The sequence below is a fragment of the Solanum tuberosum genome, unplaced genomic scaffold, assembly GCF_000226075.1.
Source record: "Solanum tuberosum cultivar DM 1-3 516 R44 unplaced genomic scaffold, SolTub_3.0 scf00095, whole genome shotgun sequence".
Taxonomy (NCBI): Eukaryota; Viridiplantae; Streptophyta; class Magnoliopsida; order Solanales; family Solanaceae; genus Solanum; species Solanum tuberosum.
In genome coordinates, this window is record NW_006239021.1 from 1,498,256 (window position 1) to 1,519,952 (window position 21,697).

Sequence of the window (21,697 nt, forward strand, 5' to 3'; positions counted from 1 at the left end):
AGTGCCATTTTTTGATCCTCTAGTTATGTTCACTCTTTTGTGTATGACTAATGTAGGTCATGAGGATGCTAGAATCTTTTGTATATGTAAAATCTATTAAATAGATTAACTCTCATGTAAAAGTTAAATTTATTGTAAGTTTGTTGCTAGTTATCAATTTTTGTGCAGTTGCTTATGTTGCTTCCCTACAGTTTTCGTCTAATTTTTTCTATTATGGTAGACCAGTTTTTGGTCTTGTTTTTTCTGTTGCTTTGATGCAGAGCTTTTGTTTCAGTTTTGACAGGTGTTTTGGTGAATATTTTCTGGAATTTTACTTTCGCTTTAGTTGTTGTTTTAGTTGTAGTTTTGATTGGTTTGCTGTAGGGATTGCTGCAATTTTGGTCAAGTTTCTCGGTTAGTATGAAGATACAAGTTTCTATTAGTCTAGGCCTATTGTTTCTTTGCCAGATGAGCTAGTTTTTTATGTTGCTTTGATGCAAGACTTCTATTTCAGTTTTAATAAATCTTTTGGCTGTGTAGTGCAGTCTGTATCCATCAACCAAAGATTTACATGAAGCAAATAGATTTTAAGCTTCTATTTCCCAATTTGCAAAGCAACGTTTTGTGGACGATCTTTGCTAGAAGTACGGTTATATGGATCAATATTTTGAGCTGACAAGCAGACACAAAAGCCCAAGCCATACCTCACTTCTCTAGTTGAAAGCATTCTTGTTCGATGCATTGCCCACTTGATATATCCAAAGCTGTATGCTTTAACCAGCTTACCTTTCTCTTTGTCTATTACAAGACCTCTTAATGATTTAATCGTTAACCCGTTAAGAGTTATCATCTATTTATGTTATTCTATTTTAGGTCCGATTCGACGAGCTTTTGGATAATCATAAGGCATATTTTGCTTATATGATTTTGTACTCTTTGGTTTCTCTTTGGTTTCAATTATTTTTATTATATATTGCTATAATCGTCTGCCTCCTAGACATAGTTGTAGTGTTTGCGTTCTTCCAATGCTTCCTGGTTTAACAATTTTGGCTATGGAAACTCTGTTTTTTGTTTCTTTTATTTTCCAAAGTTGAGATAAGACTTTATGGTGCACTTGATTTAATGCTTCCTAAACAAGCTCTAAAATATGGCGTGTTGTTCGTACTTGTCCTTAAAAGCAAGTTAACAATTATAAGGGAGTCACCTTCTTACTACAATTACTTTGACGCATCAAATTTATTTTAAGAATGTAACTTTCATATAATCTCATTTGGTTATGAGTTAACACAAATGCCTATTAAGTCAAACTAATGAAATTGTCTCTTAATATGATCCATTGCCTTTCCTAATGTGTGCAGAAATATTATGTGGATAGGTTGGATTGAGTTTTAAAATGGGTAACTGGTGGATTTTCTACGTTGGATGGATTGAATAGTTAAATTTGGTTTTAACTAAAACTCTACCAAAAAAATATACAAAAAGCTAAATAAGAGGGTATTTTTGTAATCAAACCACTTATTTTTAGGATGTATGCAATGGCTATTATTTTTAGTACAACAAACCAAACAATCAATAAGAAATAATGCCAGGATAACTAATCCCAGCATAACTAATCTCAGCATAACTTATCCCAGCATAACTTATCCCAGCATAACTTGTATTCAAACCAAACGACCCCTTAAGGTATTGATCGATTTTGAATACTTTTTTGTTTATTAAAACAGATTGGTCCTATTTAAAGATAGAATTACCATGGATCATGATTGACTCACTATTGATTCCTCTCAATATCATATATACAAGTAAAATGATATGCGAAATTATTAAATAACATATTTTGAACATCCTTAACATAACAAGCTGCTATTTCTGGACACCCTTTGTGAAATTTCTGACTACACCACTGTACTAATGTATACATGAAGTTGGAACGTTCTTCACCTATAACGATCCGATGAGTGTTAAACTATTAATAACACCCTCAACCTAGGTACAATTCATATTCATTTTTACATTTTGATCATTATATTTGGGACAGAAGATAGAGTAGATATTGTACGAGTATACTCACAATCTGAATGAATTTTGCAAGTAATCTCTTTCTGTTCACCTTTCGGAAACTGATATATATATATATATGTATTTGTATATCTGGCGAGAGAGATTGGGAGAGAGAGAAGAGAGGCAAGCGAGAAAGGTCAGAGAGTGGAGAGAGGCTAATTGTATTTGTATATAAATATAATTGTATATATATATATGTGTGTGTGTATAATATGTATTGGTATATGTATAAAAGAGGACAAGTGACGTAATTAAAACTAAAATTAAGCTATGAGCCGTAATTAATTCAAAATATAGTTATATTAGCTAATTAACTAGTATATGTTTGCTTTTCCGCGTAATTTTCCCTTTATTTTTAGTATATTGAATAAAAATAAATTATTATTAAGATAAAACTTTTAATTAAGATTTTTCTACCGTATATTGAGAAAGATACATATTCTCTTCGGAACGATTCCAATTATTTTGTTTGTATTTTTACCAGATGCACTAAAACAGGGAAAGAGGCAAGAGAACCGGGGAAGAAGGCGAGTGAGATGGAGAGGGAGATAGTTATGTATCCCAGATACAAGCGAATCACACTAGATACATACTAGATATATGTATATGTATTTATCTGGTGTGATTCATGTATCCAGCGAGCAAAATTTGTTATGTATCCTAAATACATGCGAATCTATTTGAATACACAGTATCTAGAATAAATTACACTTAATTTTGGACTCATGTATCCCGAAATACATGTATCTTGATGTATCTAGACACACTAAAATATGGTAAAAATTACTATAACATTACAAAATAAAGTATATCTAATTAAACCAGTTGGATTTATGTAAATTTCCCGTATTATTATTATTATATATTATTATGGTTGTTGTTATTCGTACTTGGGAGGGGGAAAAACGATACGGATTATGTGTTGACATCTCTTTTGTTTCCACTAATTCTACTGCACCAAGATGTGATTGATTGATTGATTATGTGTTGATTAGAAGGTCTTAATTTTGTCAGAATATTACTACTAGTTATGTACCTCATGAAGGGAAAAAGAGGGCACATTAGAGTTTTCAAACATGAACTTCATTTAAGATGATTATTTTGAGATTAATTAATTAATATAGAGGTTGACCAATAAATTAAAATGGTATACTAGTTACATGCATGAATATAAAATTCATGCATAACTCAAACAAATCAGTGTTTTCAACGTGAACTTCGTAAGATTGTAAATGTATAGCTAAGTGTTCTTAAAAGAATGATCACTACTCACTAGTGGTTTGATTAACTATGGACAGCAAAATCCGCTCATCAAATTATAATCCGTTCAAATGTCCCAATTTGATATGATTATTAATCTGTTTATTTATTAATTAGCTCAATTCATAAATTTATTTATTTATTAATTCTATATATATAATCATAATAAAGAAAAATAATAATTTTATAGAGTACTAAAAATAATAAAAGAATACAAAAAAATCATTAAAACCTAGTTCATAAATACTAATTAATCTTATTATGTGACTAAAATTCACAGGGAATTGAATTCAAAGATATTTTTAATCTTCTATAATTCAATATTACTAATTTGTTAAATCAAGTTAATTATAGGAGAAAGGGCGCTTCAAAAAGTGGGGCACGTGTTAGAGAAACTTGCGTCCAATAAAAATTAGAAATTGAAAATGCGTAATTAAGGAAATAAAGTAACTTGAGAGAAGTAATTAAGTAACTTTAGTTTGTTCAATTACAGTTATAGTAGTAATTTAGGAAATAAAGTAACTTGAGTTTGTTAAGTAATTAGAGTTTTTTTCCATTATGGTAATAAGATGTGTATAAATAGATAACTATCTTTGTTTAGGCTTCATAATTCACATAAGTAGTTTACATAGGTTAATTCTGGTATAAATAGATAACTATCTTTGTTTAGATTTCATAGTTCACATAATTAATTAGAATTAATGTCGAAGCCAATGGGAATACGTTTTCATCCTACTGATACGGAGCTAATCAACTATCTTAAGAGGTTTTTCAAAGGCGAATTATGTTTGAATCAACAATGTCCTATCCAGTTTGCGGATATATATGGAGATCAACCACCATGGGAGATATTTGGAGCTAATTCTGAAGAGAAGTTTCGTTACTTTATTACTCCTTTGAAGAAGCAGAAGATTGAATATAAAAGGTTTTCTCGAATTTGTGCTAAAGGGACGTGGAAAGGGCAAACCGGGGAACATCTTATAAGGAGGAATCATGCGCCTGTGGTAGGGTTTAAGAGAAATTTCAAGTTTGAAACAAGTGAGTGTGGCCAAAATAAAACCTGGTTGATGGTAGAATATCATGTCGCGGATAGTTTCTTTAAGGAAAATAATCATATTCTTAAAGAAGATTTTGTAGTGTGTCGAATAAAGAAGAAGATGGATAAAGAGAAGAACGTGGATCATGTTATGGAGGCACAAGATGGAGATGTTGCGGGAATCATCGATCCTATGTTGCTTGAACCTAATCATAATAACGACTACTCCACAATGGAAGATCAAGTTAGGGTTTGTGATGAACAAGATGCAGTTGAGGCTACAACTTCGGAATATGATGTTCAAAACAGTACTTATGAAGCTACTACAATAGAGAATAGAGAGACAACGTTGGAAGTACAAGAAGGCCACGGAGTTGATGATATTAGAAGCAATGAATTTCAGGAAGAGATGTATAGAACGTTTGAGGACATTCCTGTTGATATTCCTGAAGATTGGTTGCAGAATTCAGTCGTTCTACAAGATATATAATACACATCAAAATATTTATATAGTTCCTTAGATGGATTATGTAGTTGAAAAAAAAATGTATATAGTTCAATTTTTCCCATATATATAATTGTCTATGTTCTGATTATTAATATTTCGGAGTAGAAAATCATGATTATCATAGCAATGTTCCATCTCCAGGTCACTGACTTTTTCTGTAGCTAGGAGTAGTGCCGTTTTGAAATCTTTGCTTAACGCTAGCTCATCTATTGATCATTGTTTCTTCTCCTTATCTTGTCGGCTTACCTTATAAATGCGAGAGAAATTGAGCAATATGAATAGCTTTGTGTGTCTTAGTTTGTTAATAGGCTGTAAATTCTGAATAGATAAGTTGTAACATTCAGTGCTTCTTCTCTGTTTCATGAAATAAGGGGATTGGACATAATTGAAATCAATCTGTTCTCTTCGAGCAACTGGCAAAACATATCAATCTGTAGCCTGATTTGGAGTTTATGCATTAACTCTTGGCTAGTACTACTGCTTCAGGATGAATATGGATATGAATAGCCTTTAAATTCCCACATTTGAAGAATGTTCCTAATCATATTTTGTTCTGTAGCTTTGTTATCAGCATTTTGGCAGGTACAACAATAGACTTTGGCACTTTCTGGGTGAGATCCCTGTTAATAAGGGACAGGAGCCTGTGTAACTGTTGGTGGTTTGTGATCTGTTTGATCCCAATGTTCTTTTGGTTTGCCATTGCTTCTGACATCTTTGGTGGCCACAGTGTTCGCTGGTTAATTAGTTATCATTGTCTATGAACAATATTATATAGTAAGTACCAATGAACTCATTACTTTCGATAGACTTAAAATGTGTACATATTATCTTCCTCTAGCTCTGAATTTGCCTTTGTCTCATAGGTGTGGTTTGTGCTTGCGTTGTACATTTCGGTATATAGCAAAGAAGTGATGTATGATGCTCTTTACGAAAAAGTGGATTTTGAAAACCGCGCATTCACCAACTTGTTCCATTTACCAGCTGTAATGGTCCATTTTGTTCAGGTACTAGTGGCTGCAATCGTTGCATGAGGCACCTTAACAGATAGGAAACTGTAAGAATGAACAAATAGCGGTTAGAATATGGGTAACTGTAAATGATGTACCCATACTACTGCATTGTACTGATTCAATTTATGTGATTACTACTCTGAAACTATGAGCTTTATGAATTTCTTGGCAAATAATGCCTTGTTGATTACCCCATAGATATGGTTCACTCTATATTAGCAATTTGTTTATCCCAAGTTATTTTTCATTACTTGGGCTCTTTCAAGTTGTGAGAGCCCAAGTAATCATAGTTTATCAATGTTCTTCGCTTTGTCTCAACAGCAACAAATCCAGTAAAATCTCATAGCTGTGGGGGTAAAGGATAGAGTGTAGCCGTGTAGGTAAACTTTACTCCTACTTACGTTATATTGTTGTTAGTTATTCAAGGAAGAAGACTCAAATATGTCATCGAACTTTGAGAAAATTCTCATCTATATATGTCTTTCCATTTAAGAAAAATAACGTTATGGCTGCCCCGTTGTGGTTGGTTAACAAAACTGACATAGAAATGGCAACACATCTTTGGCGTCCAATTTGCTTGGATACTGCTGGTAAACCAACATTGTCTATGAACAATATTATAAGTACACATTCAGTGCTTCAACTGAACTCGTTACTTTAGACCCAAACTATGTACGCCAGGCCTACCCAGCTATTTTTTGGTCATTTGCACTTTTGTCCCTATTTTGTGCTGGTTTGTCCTTGGGAAATTAAAATAACTTTTTCGCTAAAGTTTATATTTTTGACTTATAATATCCCACAAGTTATATCTCACGCCCTTAAAGAACTTATGTTTCGCTAGGCATAAGTTTGATTTCTTTGGGCATATATTGAAGACTAATCCATTTAAAGACAACAAGTAAAGATCAACTCATTTGAAGGACAAATCATGCGGTTATTTTTCATTACTTGTGCTCTTTGAAGTAGTGAGAGGACAAACGACAAAGGGCGTATGAACATAAAGCTTTAATTATTTTTTACTAATAGAGCTGATTATGAGAGGTTAATGACATTTTCTTTTACATTTTTGAATCCATTTGATGGAAAAGTTAACAAGTTTAGTAAGGAAAAGGCAATTATTCTTCCACTTAAAGTTTTCTCTTCACTTTCTTGAACCATACATTGAGTTGATTATTAAATTTAGATCTAATTTGTGAAGAGGAAGCCAGGATATTATAAGTTGGCCCATGTATCTAATTTCATGAGACTCAAAATTGACCAATGCCAATTAAGCCCATACAATCGCACTGACCGTTACAGCTTGGAAAGTAATTCTCTCCCTTGTATCTAAATAAAAATACCTCCCTCCGTCTCAATTTATCGTAATTTATATAACACTTTTCAAATTCTGATATTCAAACAAGTCTGTTTTGAACCTAATTATTATGACTTATAGTATTTTTTACTTAATTTCCAAAAACATAAATTTTGTTTCAAAACATTGATCGAAGACTCCATTCTCAAATTCACGATCAAACTTAAATTGTCTGACTCTTAAAATTCGAACTGTGTCACATAAATTGAAACAAATGGAGTAAATATAAATGTGTGGTGTAGCTAGAATTTTGAGAATCAAAATATAAAAAGCAAATTTATGAATATGCTAAAGAAATCCAATGTATAACATATATATATTGTATATTTTAACCTACTTTAACAATATAATTTTCTGCCAAAGTGCTAGGTGTCAATTGACACCCTTTGAATAAAGATGATTCCGCCACTGCGCTAATATCTCTATCTATATTTCTTTTTCTTTTTTGATGGATAAAAAGGCATAAATTCGATAGCAATGATCTTATCATGACTTAGAAAGTTGGTTTGGTCCCTTAATAATAACTTTGCAATGAAGCTTAATATATATTTCAATATGTTAAAGGTCAAAAGGTATTTGGCCCCTTGACCATGAGTGTGTGTTACCTAAAAAGTTGAATTACTTTTTACTTTTTATTTGATGCAATGCTAACACATTCTTTGGGGACCTCTTCTTTTCTCCACCCAAAAATAAAAATAAAATAAAATGGACATGATGCATGCACACAAATGCCGGCAAATTTGTTTGGAATAACAAAAGTAGATTTGTTTTTCTGGTACAATACGTGCATACATTCAATGATACAAACAACTTCTCAACTTTGAGATGTTAACACATTAGTATCTCCGGGTGTGGCGAGTTTAGGTTAAAATTGAAAAGATCAAACTGGGTTGAGTTAATAAATGAACAGGTTATTGACTCGTTTTGAAATTTACTCAGTTTAAATGGGTTAAAATGCATGTTATAATTCAACGCGTCTAATTTTTATTAAATTTTAATTGCTTTAGTTGATTTTTTATAATTTATTTCTTTTTGGTTTTTCACTCAATATTTGGAGTTTGCATTGGAGCCGAACTAAATATGAATCATGCATTATAGGGCTCATTCAGAATTAAGATTCTTGATAAAATTTTCTCTATATTCAAAGCTCAAATTCAAGAATTGTCATTTAGTACCGATAGGTAGAGATTTTTTGAATCCTTCATACATTGAATCAATAATCTTCTTGTTGAATGGACCACGTGGTGTTGTCTTAGCCAGTAGTTTTTAAGCATTCTATTTGATTCTATTATCCTCATACACAATGCTAGTGCTTTGTGTTGGACCTCCCAAAAAGCAAAGAACCACGCCAATCAAGAACAAAATGTATCTCTTCAATTTGGTATACTTCAAGGGTCGTTTGGTGTGAAGGATAATATCAAATAGTCTTGAAATTAAATTATAGTATCAGTTAATTTGTTGTTTGGTTGGCAAGTCTTGGATAACTTATCCCGAAATTAATAATTAGTATCGGGATAAATTATCCCTCACCTTGGGTGATATAGTAATCAGGGATAACAATGTCTGTTTAAATCCTTTTTATACCTCACTTTTTACATTCAAATTTTATAAATTTAAAATTCAATCTATATGATTGAAATTATGAATGTCACTGATAAAATAGAATTACATATTTGATGAGATAGGCAAACATTGATAATCTCTTAATAAACCTACATAGCTTCAAAGTTTAAACTAATACGCTTGCACGCTTAATATCATAATCAAAACAGAAATTTGTTACAAATATCATTTTCAATTCTTAATTCTTAATTCTTACATTCCAAAATCAAAAAATTATTATTATTATTTAAAAGTATCTTTCATACAAACCAACAAAAACTGAAAAATGAACCAAATAACAAAAAAAAACAATTCAATTAATTTCTTGATTTAATCCAAATAATACACCCCCTTAATAACTTCATTTGCTTCACGGGTCTCATTACCTATCAACAAGATGAGTCATCATGTGCAATAAATTTTCTTTTCCCAAGAAAAAAAATTGCAAAATAGATAATGAAATAAATTAAAATAAAATAAAAACAAATTTTGTTATTAGCAAGAAGTAGTACATGGCAGGCACATCTAATATTGACCTAATATATAGTTTTGGATCTCAAGACTTATGCCTAGCTATATGTCAAGTACCAAGGACAATCAAAACTTTGTGCCACTCATTTTTTAATAACAATCTACATTTAACATATAGTATTAAATCAAAAGGAATCCCAAGGATTCTTTCATTTATTTAATAAAAATATGCCAGAATTATTTATTTCTTACTAGTATATTCTAATCATAGGATAAATAATACTCATATATTCCTAGTTGTTTGGATATGTCTCGATTTTATTTTACAAAAAAAAAACAATTGTTTTCTTCTAACTAAACAAAAACTTAAATTAGAGGCTGTTGATCTAACAAATCAAATAAAGTTGACATTAATTAAGTTTAGGTCAGGGTCGATATAACAGCCACATCACAAACGGTAGATTATGTAAAATTTAGATTATGAAAAACGAAGCATAAACAATAGAGTTATATATTTTCAAATATGTTTAAAATCATAAATTTGTAAATATCATTTTATAGTCACATAAATAATTAAGACTATTTTCTCTGCTTCAATTTGTTTAACTTACTTTTTCTAAAAAAATCGTTTTAATGACTGGTCTTTCGTTTTTAGCAACTCCTTTAATTTCAACTTTTCACTAGACATATTTAGGACCACACAGTTTAGTACTCCTTCCATCCATTTTTAGTTGTCATATTATGTTTTTCGAAAGTCAATTTGACTAATTTTCAAAGTTAAATTAGATTACATTAATTTGATATTTTGAACAAAAAATGCAGATATTCAAAAATTATACGAAAAGTACTATAAATTACAATTTTTTGCATATCCATATGATGAAAAAATACATCGTAAAATGTTGGTTAAAGTTCTTGTCGTTTGACTCTAAAAAAGAAAATCATGACAACTAAAAATAGACGGAGGGAGTAACATTTTGATATAATTTGATATATCTTTAGTTTAAGATCATGAAATTTAGAAGTCTCCTTTATTTTTAAAATTTCATGTTAAATCAAAATTGAACAAACAAATTAAAACAAAAAAAATATTTATTTATTTAAAAAAACATGTTTTTTCCTAAATTTTATATCAATTCAAAACTCTATGAGAGTAGCCCCTAGCCCCTTTTTTATTTTTATTTTTTTGGGTAGAAAGCCCTTATTTTCACTAAACTATGAATTAGGAGTAGTTCCTAAAACAATTATGAGTTGGTAGCATGTATATCTGCCAGCTGGCCTTATTTGTAATTGTTTTGTGACATTTTCAGTTGGCCTGCTAGTTACTTCAAGCAGGGAATAGTAATGTTATGGTCTATATATAAGTGTTTTGTACAACTCAATGAAACTTTTCCCTTACCTAATTTGTGTCCAAGAAATTACTCTCTCTGTCCATGTTTACTTGATCATGTTTAACTGATTTGACACGCTTCTTAAAAAGTAATTATATAAAATTGTAATTTTATGATATCATTTCTAATTATTATCGGTCATCTCACAAATTTAGAGATGATGAAAACTGATTAGTATTTAATAATAATGGTAAAATAAGTATAAAATAATAATTCATCTCTGGATTTTTCAAACTGAATAAGTAAAAATCAACATTTATTTTTAGTATAGTAGATAAATAATAATAGACGGAAAGAATATTAATTTTGCTTGGTGAAAAGATATTTATTGCCAGTTTAGCCAAGTTTTAAAATTTATTTATTTAAAAATTGTTTTTTTCTCATAAGTATTTTTGGATAGTAGTTATTTGTGTTTGATCAATCAATTTGAAAACCACTTTTACTGTTAGCAAAGCAATTTTTTGTATTTGACCAATGTTACAAAAATGTTTTTAGAAAAAAAAAACTATTTCTTAAACTTCTGAAAAATTATTTCCTAAAAATACATTTTTTTTTTTCTAAAAATTTGATCAAACACCTTAACTTTCTTTTTTTTTTAAAAAAAAACATTACTTTCTCAAATACCTACTTTTTACCTTCTAAATGTACATCTAGAATATTTTGTTTGCCCTGCCCATAATATGTTTGCATTTTTACCAGCACTTGCACATTAGCTTTTTCATCAATTGGAGCCCACATTTATCCATGAAAATATTATAAAAGATTGTTAACAGTATGATAATGATCTCATACTCTTACCAACCAAAAAATTAAAAAAAAGTGGCCCTAATGTTGAGTGAATTACCATCTTTTATCCAACACAATGATGTTGATATTTGAAGCTTAAATAGTCTTCAAATGGCTTTGTAACTTTCACCAAATCTCACAATGATATCAATTAAATATAGTAGCTCCAGTGGCCATCTAACTCCATTCACAAAACTCCAAGCTAGAGCAGCTATATATGTAGACCAAATGGAAAATGACACAAAATTAGTGATTAACAAACAATGTATTAAAATAAGGCCATAAATTAAGCATTTTATTTGGTACATGACCAAACTTGAATTAATGGTTTATTCAAGGCTACTATAGTACTAATAAATAGGATACTATATTGAATTAAATGAAAAAAGATTTCTTTAAAAAAATACTCTTAAAATATTAAAAAATAATTTAAATTTACCCTTTTCTTCACCTATTGGATCTCAATTGTCCTTAAAGTTGATTTTCGAGTTAAAATTGTCTCTCATTTCACCTATTCGATCATAATTGCCTCAAACTTGACAAGTTTGTTAATGCGGAATCTTCCAAAAAAAAAAATTAAAAAAAGTGTACGACTTGTTTAGTTGTAGTAAGAAAAAGAAGGTTTATAAATAGAATTTCACGCTAATTATCTCTTCCTCACCTTCCAACACCCCCAATTCCCTCGAACTCCGAACCCTTGATCCACCACCCCAACCCCCACTCCCACTCCCGCCCTCACCATTTCATTATGCATCAATCTCGTTCCATAATTTTTTTCGGTAGATTATGTATAATTTTTCTCGAGATTATATTACTTATTTATTTGCTAAATAATAATAATAATTTTAAAAAAAAGCACGAAACTAGTGAAGAGTGGTGTGAAAGGAAAGAGAAAATGACATAAATAGTCTCTTAACTATAGGAGTAGGTCTAAAATGGTCCCTTAACTATACACTTAACGAATTTAGTCCTTTAACTATTCAAAAACTTATCAGTTTTGGTCCCTTAACTATACACTTACCGGTTTTAGTCCCTTAACTATAAACTTACCGATTTTTGTCCTTTAAATATTCAAAAACTTATCAGGTTTGGTCTTTCTCCATTTTTTAAACACAAATAGCTTCGGTTTATATTAATGGAATCGATGCCTCGAGAAATTAAATCCTTTAGCAACTTTCTCTGTTGTTTCTCTCTCTCCGTTACCTTTTCTTCAAATTAACCTTGTGAGAAGAACCTTAACCTCAAAGATTTAAAATAAAATTCACGAGGAAAGAAAATATAAGTCATAATTTTATTCAACAGAGGATAAAATGAAGCATATTATTGCTACTAATGACTTTAATATGCTAAACTTTATTATAAAAAGAAAAAAATTATTACCCGTTAAATCCCAAGTTTGTACTCTAACGACTTCATTGAACAAAATTTGTTTAATTTTTCAGAAATTGAAATTTATAAAATGGTAGATTTGCAAAAAAAATTATTTTTTTTAAATAGATCAATTTTACTATTCTATTCATTTTATTTTACGTAAAGAAATTTGAGTAAATTAAATAAAATTCGCACTGATTAGCATATTCAAGTGCGGATTCAAGTCATTAACAATAATTTATGCTTGATTTTATCATCCATTAAATAAAATTAGGACTTATATCTTCATTTCTCATTAATTTTATTTTGAAACATCGACGTTATTGTTCTTTTCATAAGAGTAGTTTAAAGAAAAAAGGACGGGGATAGAGAAACAACTTAAAAAATGGGTTAAAGATTTAATTTTACAAAAATTTCCGTTAATATAAACTTAAGCTATTTGTATTTTAAAAAATGGATAAAGACCAAACCTGAAAAGTTTTTGAATACTTAAAGGACTAAAATCGGTAAGTTTATAGTTAAGTGACTAAAACCGATAAGTGTATAGTTAAGGAACCAAAATTGATAAGTTTTTGAATAGTTAAAGGACTAAATCCGTTAAGTGTATAGTTAAAGGACCATTTTAGACCTACTCCTATAGCTAAGGGACTATTTAAGTCATTTTCTCCGAAAGGAATAGAAAGGACTACAAAAGATGCCAATTGGACCACAACATATGCTTGGCACATGAAAAATCATGAGAGCTCCAAACCAAAAGCTATATATTTCCAATATGTTACATTTGAACAATTAATTAATTATATTTTCCTCCATTTGTTGTTCATTATTGATCATCCAATCCAAGTTTAGGTTCGATATACTGAAACATATGCTTGGCACATGAAAAATCATGAGAGCTCCAAACCAAAAGCTATATATTTCCAATATGTTACATTTGAACAATTAATTAATTATATTTTCCTCCATTTGTTGTTCATTATTGATCATCCAATCCAAGTTTAGGTTCGATATACTGATAGCGTTAAAATTTTGATACTATTAATTTCTTTATGTACTTTATTACTCATGTTAACGCCTAACAAAATTGTTTAAAAATATATATATCTACAAAATTCTGTATCAAGAACATCAACTTCTCATGTCGATCTTCTGTTCTGCCAATTGATAAGTTTACCTATGACAAAACAATACGATACAATTATATCCCGTTACATACCACTTATAGTATAATGTATATAACATCTTAAATAATGCATAGTATAGTTGCCTCCCAAGCTAAGCAATCTAATCACACTAACAAACTTTTATGAACCCATGCATATTGTAGGCCATATATTACATTGATTTGATTTGGAAGTTTTAATCATTCATCACAAAATATATGTGTAACCCACAAGTACAAATGATATAGAGAAAGTGTAGGGTCGCAAGTGATTTAAATGAAGTATTTTCCATCAAGTTTATGATCCCTCTCTACCAACATCCCATGTGATCCAATTTATTTTATTTCTCCAATCCCTCATGTCTCATGCTCATGCACTTATATATGTGTTCATTAGTCTCAAAAACACTGGTCCTCTGCTAGATTCTCTAATAGCTACCTTTAAATTATTGTCCTCATGTGTTTCTAACAAAACTTATTGGTTCTCAAATGATAATAACTATATGCTTAAGTTAGTTATCAACCATAATGACTTAAATACTATGTAGATGTCTTGGGGATGAATGAGATATATACATTCATCTTAAGCAGCTGTCTCAGATTTAAATTTTGTGAATAAAAAAACCTCTAATAAAAGAACGAACTTCTCCTTAATAAATTTTATAATGTCAGAATTTGAATTAATCTGCTAGTAAATATGAAATATCATATTATTATTTAAAAAAGTTAAATAAATTATGGATTTTAGAGATAAAATATGAGTGATAAAACGTTCTTAGTGGATTACCAAGACTTTAACACACTAATAAAATATTCACATTCCCAAAAGAATGGAAGTTTCAAAATACAAGTCAAACTAAGGAAGCAATTTTCACCTCAATTTGTGCTCAATTCTTGAATTCTTTTAAATACGTAAATTTACACCTTTATAAAATTAAACAAAGTGACAACTTTTTGTCATTAAAAAAAGCTTTGAAAGAATCTAAGAATTTTTTTAAAATAAAAGATGTGATCAATAAGTCCCCAAAAAGTACGAGCAATTAAAAACATCTCTACTTCGACAACCAAGTCAAAATGCACAAGTTGAATTTAGGCCTAACCACCTAATATTAGGAGTGTCGGGATAAGGGGCACTTTTAACAAATACTAAAATCTCAAATAAAATATATTTTTTTTTACCAACTTGTCACAACGACCAACAAATTTAAGAATTGTAAATCACAATTTTTTCAAATCATTAAATTTTAGATAAATTATTTATACATATAAAATAATATTTTATGTACATAAATACTGAATTTGAGCCTATGTTAGTGGGTTCTTGTAGGGGAAAAAATTACCCATGAATATATGGTTGTACAGTATAAAATTATTTGACATTAGAATAATATAAAAGAATGAATTGACTAATTTGTCTGGGATTAAGTCATCTTTAAAGAATTACCGATAAGAGCAACCAGAATCGTTACATATCCAATACTAGTCACTTCCAGAATTGTTACCTCAGCTTCTGTTAATAGAGGTAGAAATTCATGGCCCGAAGTCATGTTAGAAGAAAGAAGAGATAGACATGTTAGAAGAAATAAGAGACACACTTCAATTTTACTGATTCTTCCGCTTGTTTAATTATAATATTATTCTTTGTATACATTCACCAAACAACGTATATATTAACTTACTTAATTTCTATTTTATAAGTCAAATCAATTCGTGTATCATTTAACCTCATGATAAATTCAACTATATCCTTTTTTGAATTAAGCAGCTACCCAATCTATACTTATAATATTGTTTCCAGAGCATTCCTCATGAGATTGATAAGAATTTAAACGCGAAACGCGAAGGTTCAACTTTCACTATCTTCATATTAAAAAAATTTAATAATAATAATGTTTTAATTATTTTAAGAAAATGCTTAATAAAGAATATTATTAGCTGACCAAATATTTTGATCAAGTACAAATTTTCAAATGATGTCAATTCCTTCATTACTGTATCAATTTAAGAATTTATATCCAGCTTTGACAAAGGAAATAGTAAATCAGCTACGAATTTCTTATTTTACTGTATTTAAATTGATAATAACTCATATTGATATTCCGATTACTTCCTCCGTTTTTATTTATATGTTGTTCCTATTAAATATAAATATTTAGTAATATTCCTTCTATTCCATATTAAGTGAATTTGTGAGGCAATACAAACTTATTAAGAAATACATTTAAGGACATAGTTTATACCATACTTTCCATTATTGTCCTTTATCAAACTTCATTAAAGGAAAGGATAAATATGAAAAAACTTTCAAACATCCATCTTAAACTTTGAAAAATTCAATTATTTTGAACAATAAAAAACCCAAAAAGAATTCAAGTAATACGGAATAGATAGAGTACTTGTCATTATTTTCCCTATTTTATTGTTGAGAGTTATTAACATAGAAAATATGTATTTGACCAACATAGAAAACTAAGTTACTCCCTTCGTCCAACAATAGTTATCAACTATGCTATTTTGGGATGTCATGTTATATTTGTCCACTTTATGAAATCAATGAAATAATTTTACACTAAGTTCCTAATTTACCTTTATCATTAATTATAGTCATATCCCTATTATATTTTTCAAGACATTGTATTTATTATATTCAAAGGGTAATATTGTAAAATTATTCTTTTATTTACAGTTTCTTAAGAAGTGTGCAAAGTTAATAGTGGACAACGATTATTGGACAAATGGAGTATTAATTAATGTTCATAGGTCAAATTAATTCATTTTTATTTATAAACTTGACTTCAAAAAAATATTAAATAATAGTGCAATGATAATTTACCTAGTTTCTAAAGGGGCGTGAAACCTAATAGGGTGAAAATTAAATAGGAATGGAAAGAGGGTAATGTTACCAAAAAATATTAAAATAAAAAACATTACTCAAGCCCGTAACCGTTTTTCTCAATAATCGCCGTTCGCCCACCCCGACCCCCACCATAACAGACGCGAATGCCACCCAACTCAACAAAACTGCTCAACAGCTTATATAATATCACATTCACATACCCACCCAACCCCCCCAAAACCACCCACCCCTTCTTCGCTCCTCTTCTCCGTTTAACAAATCTGTTCGGAGCGAAGAAGTTGCAGAGTAGAATATCTAGATAGAGAAACACATATAGAGAGAGAAAAAGAGAATACCCACACCACTCTCCTTTTCTCTCTATATCATATTATATATATATGTTGAACATTCACCTTCAGATATAGCTACATACACAAATATACCGGAGATTTTGGCGTGGTTGATCTCCTTTCCTGCCGTTCGTATTCCGATTGCAGATCTCGAGATTCCACCGGAGGATCAATTAATTGTGCATTTCTCTGTAAAAAAGGAATTCAACTTCGTTATTGAGATTTTTGGCTTACATTTTCATTGACGGAGGAGCATTGGAGTGTGTTGCTGTTTAGAGGAGGTTGAATGTGACGCAAGTATTGTAGAGAATAGTTTTTCAATTAGCTGAAAGTATGGATGATAGAGGAGGATCGTTCGTGGCGGTGAGGAGGATATCTCAAGGACTTGAAAGAGGCAATGCTTGTCATACAACTTCTGGTATATTTACCTTTTTACCTTACCTAACAGTACAAACATTCGCTCATTTCTCTCTCTATATATCGATATTTCTCTCTCTGTCTCTATCTCTCTCTGTTTTTGCTGTTACTATCGGTGTATTTCTGTCTGTATGTATTACCGATTGGTCTCCGTCTATGTCAGGAGTAAATTAATTGAGGTTTTGGATCTGTGAATTGAAAAATTAGGTGCATTCATGCCTACTTGCATTGACATGTGTGGTGAGTTTTCATCTGCTGCTTAATTCATTTTCTTTCCCTGAAGTTTTGGTGTCGTACCTACCGTTTGGATAATTAACAGATTCATGCATTTTGTTTGGATAAGATCGGTTTCATAGAGTTACTTTGTGATTTACCAGTACTGAAGTTTTCTGTAGATAAAGCTGTCCCAGAGCATATTTTGAACATGTCTGGACTACCTTAAGAGGAATCAGATGTTAGTAACGGAGTTTGGTTTTATTCAGTTTGTGTAGGTTTTACAACAATTACATTGGTTGTGGAGAAATAATTACTTTGTTTATATAACTGAGTTACTGTAAGTAAGTTCGGGTAAAATGGATTTTGATTTTTGATTGGTTCACCTTATGGTGGATGGTTTTGTTGCTAGAGGAGTTGCTTAGAAAGGATGACCTTGCTAGTTGTAAATATTTTGAGTATGGTTTACAGTTTTTTCTGCTTCCTAATGTTTGAGTAAAGTGAACTAGTTGTTTTACTGAGGGTCATGTCATTTCTTAGTCTTCTCAATTGATCTATGAAGAATGTATTGACATAGATTTTTCCTTTGCACAGTGTCTCACATGCACAAGAGAGAGAGAGAGAGAAAAATACAGTTGTTTGTGCTCACGCATTGTGATTTATTATTCTGTAGATATAGATATATAGGGCATGGAATCCTTGTAAATAGTTGCCTATTTCTTTTCCAAGAAAAGCCATTTACTGCTGTCACATGGCTATAGATCTCACTGCTATTTATGCCTTGTGCCTTTTAGTTGATCTACTATTGAGTTTTCTCCATAGGAATTGCAGGAAGTGTGTCTTTTAATTGACTGAATCAATCCATCATATTCTCACAGTGGACAGAGATAACTAGGAAATATTAGTACAGTTACGTGATTCATATTATTTTTTTGGGAATGGTGCTGGATACATCTTTTATCTTTAATGAAGTTAAGTAGGGGCTTAACAGAGTATGTTGTCTTTAACTATTTATATCAGAGGATGGTCCACTTTTCTTCTTGTGTTCTACTTACCATGATTTTGGTTCATCGTGCTTAGAATTCTCCATTAATCTGTTCTGTTTTTAGTGTTTGCTTTCCCGTAGGAGAAAGATATCTAGTTCTATAATTCATCATTAGGTGCTGAACTTCAGCTTATTCGATGTTGATATTAGAACTTTTTCTTATTTAAAAAAAATAGAACTTTATGGTTATATAAAAGTTGTATACCAAGCTCTAGCTAGACCTTTGAAGCTAGTTGATATTCATCAGTGGGTAAGCTCATTTTTTAGAATCCACATTTTGGGTAACATGAACTGATTGGATATTGTTTTTTTCACCTTTTCCGGAACCATATATTCCATTAGTTGATCTCCAATGTAGCTTTATCGAATTGTACAACTAGATTTTAGTTTTACAAACATTTTAAAATCCTATTTGCCTCGTATATTTGCAGGAAACAGTCTGCTAATATGGCCTTGATTTTATCCATGTAGAATGCATTTCTTCCTTACTCTATCAAGATTGTTGACTAAATCAGATCCGCTTAAGGATACTTATGTAGCCACTAAAACACTAACCCAAGCAGGAAGTGTCCTTCACAATTTCTGTTGAATCACTACAGCCCATGATGCTTAGGTTGTATCATAAGAACACATTTTATGTTTATTTCCATTTTCATGTCATGTGCTGTAGTTTATTTGTATCATACTTTCCTGATAATGTAATTGAGGCATTGAGCATATTCGTCGCATTGTTTAATGTTGACAGTATTATACCCTAAAATGACCAAACTTTTCTTATCATATGTGAACATGTTTCTAGAAAGAAGTGTTTCTTTATCTGGCATCTGCACTCCAGTCTCACTTATAATAGAGGCATTTCATTATTGGAAAATCCAGGATTTCCATTTTCTTTTGCCAATCATTTTATTTTGTTACAGCGGAGGTTGTGGCAGGATCAGCAGCATGGCTAGGCAGAGGCCTTTCATGTGTTTGTGTTCAAAGGAGGGAGAGCGATGCTCGTCCATCATTTGATTTAACTCCATCCCAGGTAATATGTTTGTGGAGTTTATATTAAGTTTATATTTCCTGCTTGCTGAATACTGAGAATGTCATAAGACACAATGTAGTAGTATGCATTTCAGTCTGCAGTATAATAGAAGTCCTGTTGTGTGCAGTACTAGTTTGTGTTTTTAATGTTGTTCTTACTTCTCTTGTTGAGTAGACAAATGTGCTCATGTGCATCTGGATATGCTGTGATTTTTATTTCTAACCGTGCCATGTCTTAGGCACAAGTGATTTGTCTAAATTTTCTGGCTTTCCACTTTAATGAGATTGCCCATAACTCTCTAGTTGGCGTCTGCGCACTTCTTCAAAATTTCTTGTTTTCTTCTTTTGAAATGTCATGCACAAGAATTAGCTTAGCCATGGTAAGGAAGTATGGAATGGCTTCTACATATTGGATGCTAATGATGTTTTTTCCATACTTTGTTAATCTCAGGAGGAATGTTTGCTAAGGCTACAAAACCGTATAGATGTTGCATATGATAGTTTAATCCTTGAACATCAGGTACCTTCTGTGCAAGACATCTTAGTTGTTTGCAATAGCTTAATATCTGTAAGATTTTGACATTTCATTCAGGTATGACATTCTTGTTTCTCAAGATTTTTCTTTGTTTTTGACCTAAAGGAAGCTTTAAAAGCTTTGTGGAAAGTTGCCTTTCCTGAGGAACAACTTCGTGGTTTGATATCTGAACAGTGGAAGGAAATGGGCTGGCAAGGAAAAGATCCATCTACTGACTTTAGGTACATCAGCACCTCACTCCGCCCAAAATTTAAATGAAGAAAAAAGGAGGATATTCTCAGGCTTATTAACGTCTTTCTGATAATTTGCCTTTCTGCCTATTGCAATCTTATGTTGGTTTTAAGTTGTTTGATTGATTCTGTAGGGGTGGTGGATTTATATCACTGGAGAACTTGTTATATTTTGCGAGGAATTTCCCGGTATGTCCTCTTTCCTCACTCTTTTTATGGAGAATGATATGTCAAACCTTCTAAGCATATGTATGCATACTGGTAAGAATGAGAACATTACTAGGAAAAGATAACTTTTAGTGTCAAAATTGGCTGTTATTTTGTGCGATGGGAGACCTGACAGTTCTAGGTTCTTTTTTTCTAAGCAGGTATTGGGAATTTGCATCCTGAGATTGTAGCTATTCAAACTGTTATGTTACGCCTGAATTACTTCACTACGTCTGCCACACGCCTTTTCCTTCCCCTATGCATTGAAACATATGGTTTTTTAATTGCTTGCTCAACCCAGAAATTGTGGTAGCTGTTGGGGGGTGGGGGTGGGGATGGGTTATGGTAGGTGCATACTTAATGATGTGATGATTATCTCTGGATTTCTATATGATATTCTACACAATCTAAGTAGGCACCTAGTCATCATCTCTCGGTGATAGCAGCATATAAAAAACTGCTGGAAAAGTATTTCTGGCATTAATTATTTAGTGTTTAAGGGTGAAATGTACTTTAATGGAATAAATCAGGCACAATTCTTTAGAACTTGGATGACCAAGAAGGAAAAAAGGTTTATAACTTGGTTGACCAAGAATGAAAAAACAAAAAAGGGCTTTATTGTCATCTAGTATCTCTTTGTTTCTTGTAAAATTGGATAAATGTTTGTTAATCAGACTATGAAATCGCTAATCTTCATGCGCGTCAAGGGAGGGATAGTCTTGTGAAGGGCCCTATCCTCCAACCATAAGGTTGGGGTTTCAAATCACCAAGGGAGCGAAGGGGGAAAAGCTGTTGTTCTCCTTGTTGTTGTTTTTTTGGTGTTTGTGTGGGTGGGTGGGTGGGGTTC

General features: G+C 31.1%; 2 protein-coding genes across 3 annotated transcripts in view; both read left to right on the plus strand.

The window, feature by feature from the left end:
- Nucleotides 1–4,001: 4,001 nt before the first annotated feature.
- On the plus strand, nucleotides 4,002–5,875 carry LOC102588022 (NAC domain-containing protein 83-like). Its single transcript, XM_006347950.1, has 3 exons — nucleotides 4,002–4,792; nucleotides 5,404–5,455; nucleotides 5,708–5,875. The coding sequence occupies exons 1-3, from the start codon at nucleotides 4,002–4,004 to the stop codon at nucleotides 5,873–5,875; spliced, it is 1,011 nt and encodes a 336-aa protein (XP_006348012.1).
- An 11,075-nt stretch (nucleotides 5,876–16,950) lies between these two features.
- LOC102605961 (ELMO domain-containing protein A-like) overlaps nucleotides 16,951–21,697 on the plus strand; it is a 7,672-nt gene continuing 2,925 nt past the window's right edge. The window contains exons 1-6 of one of the 2 annotated variants that reach the window (XM_006347922.2): nucleotides 17,504–17,595; nucleotides 17,758–17,834; nucleotides 19,770–19,879; nucleotides 20,330–20,398; nucleotides 20,519–20,634; nucleotides 20,778–20,832. In XM_006347922.2, coding sequence (XP_006347984.1) covers nucleotides 17,810–17,834; nucleotides 19,770–19,879; nucleotides 20,330–20,398; nucleotides 20,519–20,634; nucleotides 20,778–20,832 — 375 coding nt within the window. In that variant the 5' untranslated portion in view covers nucleotides 17,504–17,595; nucleotides 17,758–17,809. Of the gene's footprint in view, nucleotides 17,596–17,757; nucleotides 17,835–19,769; nucleotides 19,880–20,329; nucleotides 20,399–20,518; nucleotides 20,635–20,777; nucleotides 20,833–21,697 lie in introns of both variants that reach the window. The other variant, XM_006347921.2, reaches the window with a different exon arrangement.

Bases quoted from the DNA above. Each gene is read 5' to 3' on its own strand.
- LOC102588022 (XM_006347950.1), top strand. From the start codon at position 4,002: ATGTCGAAGCCAATGGGAATACGTTTTCATCCTACTGATACGGAGCTA. The intron at 4,793-5,403 runs GTTGCAGAATTC...TTTGTTCTGTAG, and splicing joins GTTGATATTCCTGAAGATTG to CTTTGTTATCAGCATTTTGG. The intron at 5,456-5,707 runs GTGAGATCCCTG...TTTGTCTCATAG, and splicing joins TAGACTTTGGCACTTTCTGG to GTGTGGTTTGTGCTTGCGTT.